The 2,143-nt window shown below is 56.0% G+C and overlaps 1 protein-coding gene across 1 annotated transcript; it reads right to left on the bottom strand.

Annotated features, from left to right (window-relative positions):
• Positions 1-542: 542 nt before the first annotated feature.
• On the bottom strand, positions 543-1,769 carry LOC126508854 (PC-esterase domain-containing protein 1B-like). Its single transcript, XM_050154314.1, has one exon. The coding sequence runs from the start codon at positions 1,767-1,769 to the stop codon at positions 567-569; it is 1,203 nt and encodes a 400-aa protein (XP_050010271.1). The 3' UTR covers positions 543-566.
• Between the last annotated feature and the right edge of the window lie 374 nt (positions 1,770-2,143).

Consider the following 2,143-nt stretch of genomic DNA (forward strand, 5'->3'; position numbering starts at 1 on the left):
TTGATGAACTTAAACCAATGGCGATTATAATAGTCTAGCAAACAGATTTCTTGTATTGCGGCAGTGGTTGCGTTTTTAAAGGAGAGTGCTATTTTCACGCCTACAAATACAGTTACAGAATCTCCGATACATCTCCTTACTGTGACTGTTTGGAGATTAGGTTCTATTAGCACACGCTGAAACCGATGGTAAAGATGAAGTCAAAAGAATTTCAAATCAACGTTTTTACTCTTGCTTGAGGAAAAATTGTCAACTCAGGTTAGTGCTTTAAGATTTAATCCATTTCTATGCTTTCTCTCTCTCTTCGGGGATTGAGTGCTTTTCCATGTGGATTAGTTCCAACAAAAACGCGAACATGTATAATAAGTGCATGGGGAGGTATTCCAGCTCTGGAGTTCCTCCCTGAGAAATAGCCAAAAAACAAACAAACAAACAAACAAACAAAAAAACCTAAATTACCTTCAGATAGGGTTGCTGAAGGCTATGCTACAGAACCAGGCAGCTTTAAGGACCCTGTTGGCAGGCAAACCTGGGTCTAGCTATGAAGACCTTGCCTCTGCATGGGCTTAGGTCGGTCGATGGCTGTGCCTTCGATGGGACCTATGTGGCTCACTGTGGTGTCTGGAAGGATAAGGGGTTGACTCTCTGTTTCGGTGGTGGGTAGAGATTCTGCGGATGGGGCCCGGCCTCTGCTCACGATATGCTGAGCCGGATTCCCTGTTATGCTCATTCCTGCGCCTCGGGGAAACTCTGCGAAAAGGCTGTTGCTGGGAGGATGGAGAGGAGGACGTGGCGTCTTCTCTGCGGCCTGGCAGGTTTCGCGCATGAGAGGAAGATCTCTGAGGACTGTGGCGGTGGTACCTGGGAGAGGAAGAGTGCCTGGACTCAGGGGCTTCACGCACCTCACGCCTGTCGTGGTCTCGAGGCTGCCTTCGGTCTGCCCGGTCTGGCTGTCCCTGAGCGGGGACATCCCTGATCCACCTGCCCACAGGGTTGTGAGCTGGGAGGACCACGCCCCAGGCGTCTGCCACGTGCGCCAGCAGCAGCTGCGAGAGGTGGCGGTGCGCCCGCTCGTCCCAGTGGACGCCATCACTCAGTCGGTGCTGCCCCGCATGGCGGAAGTGGAAGTGGAGATCCAGCACGTCGAAGCCACGCCTCACGGCCTCCGCCGAGCTGTAGAAGTTGGCCTCCATCACGTCTTCGCGCAGGCGCGTGGGGCCGGCTGGCGCATCAGGCAGGATGAAGCCCCCAGATACGACCTCGGCGATAGGCATGGCGGTGTTCCACACCAGGAGGCAGGAGGCAGGCAGCACTTGATCCAGGCGGCTGAACAGCATCTCCAGGTCGTCTTGGTAGCGCCTACGGAAGTTGCGTCCATATCTGGACAAGTCCCAGAGGCAAGAGTTCATCACCACCAAGTCAGGGGCATAGTGGCCCCAGCGCAGCTGGTGCAGGATGTCCTCGACGTAGGGCGAGTAGGCACGTGTGAGGAAGTAGAAGCGCACCAAGTGGTGGCCCGAGCAGAACTGGCGCACCTCGCGGTAGTGGGTGCCATTGTGCATGCGTCCCCACCTGCCGCCCTCCAGCAGCACGTCGTGCTCGAAGCTCAGCTCACCTTTACTCTTCAGCTGACTGGAAGACAGCAGGCAGTCTTTCTGCAGCAGGAGAACCAGGTCCTTGTACACGGCGCGCTGGATGGAGTCCCCCAGGATGACGACGAACTTGTTATGCAAGAGCTTCTGGACTTCGTGAGCTCGGAGGTGAGGCATGATGGCTTCCTTGGTGGGAGCTCCCTTCCAGGGAGCTCAGGGAAAGCGCAGAAGCTCACAGTAGAGCACTCCGCGCAGCTTTCTGGCCGCGAGGTTTAGGACAGCAAGCTTGAGCTCCTGAGGCTGCAGACTGCCTCATCCGGTTTGCCACCGCCCACGGTGTGACCTCTGAACCCTGAAAAGTGTTGCGCGCGTCTAGGCTCCACCTGGCGGATGGGAGGCTTAGCACCTCATCAGGAAGTAGTGGCACCCCGGGAGTACAGGCGGATGCCCTGGGCATGGGCCCTCTTGCTTCTGCCGTCTAGAGTGGCCTCAGCCAGGGTCTCAGCACTGCTAAGGTCTTTTTGGCCTCCAGCGTCTTGTTAACGTCTGCA

This window comes from Alexandromys fortis, unplaced genomic scaffold, assembly GCF_014885135.2.
Source record: "Alexandromys fortis isolate MF-2015 unplaced genomic scaffold, M_Fortis_MF-2015_v1.1 scaffold_40, whole genome shotgun sequence".
Taxonomy (NCBI): domain Eukaryota; kingdom Metazoa; phylum Chordata; class Mammalia; order Rodentia; family Cricetidae; genus Alexandromys; species Alexandromys fortis.

Coding starts and splice junctions, on each gene's coding strand:
- LOC126508854 (XM_050154314.1), bottom strand. CDS start 1,769: ATGCCTCACCTCCGAGCTCACGAAGTCCAGAAGCTCTTGCATAACAAG.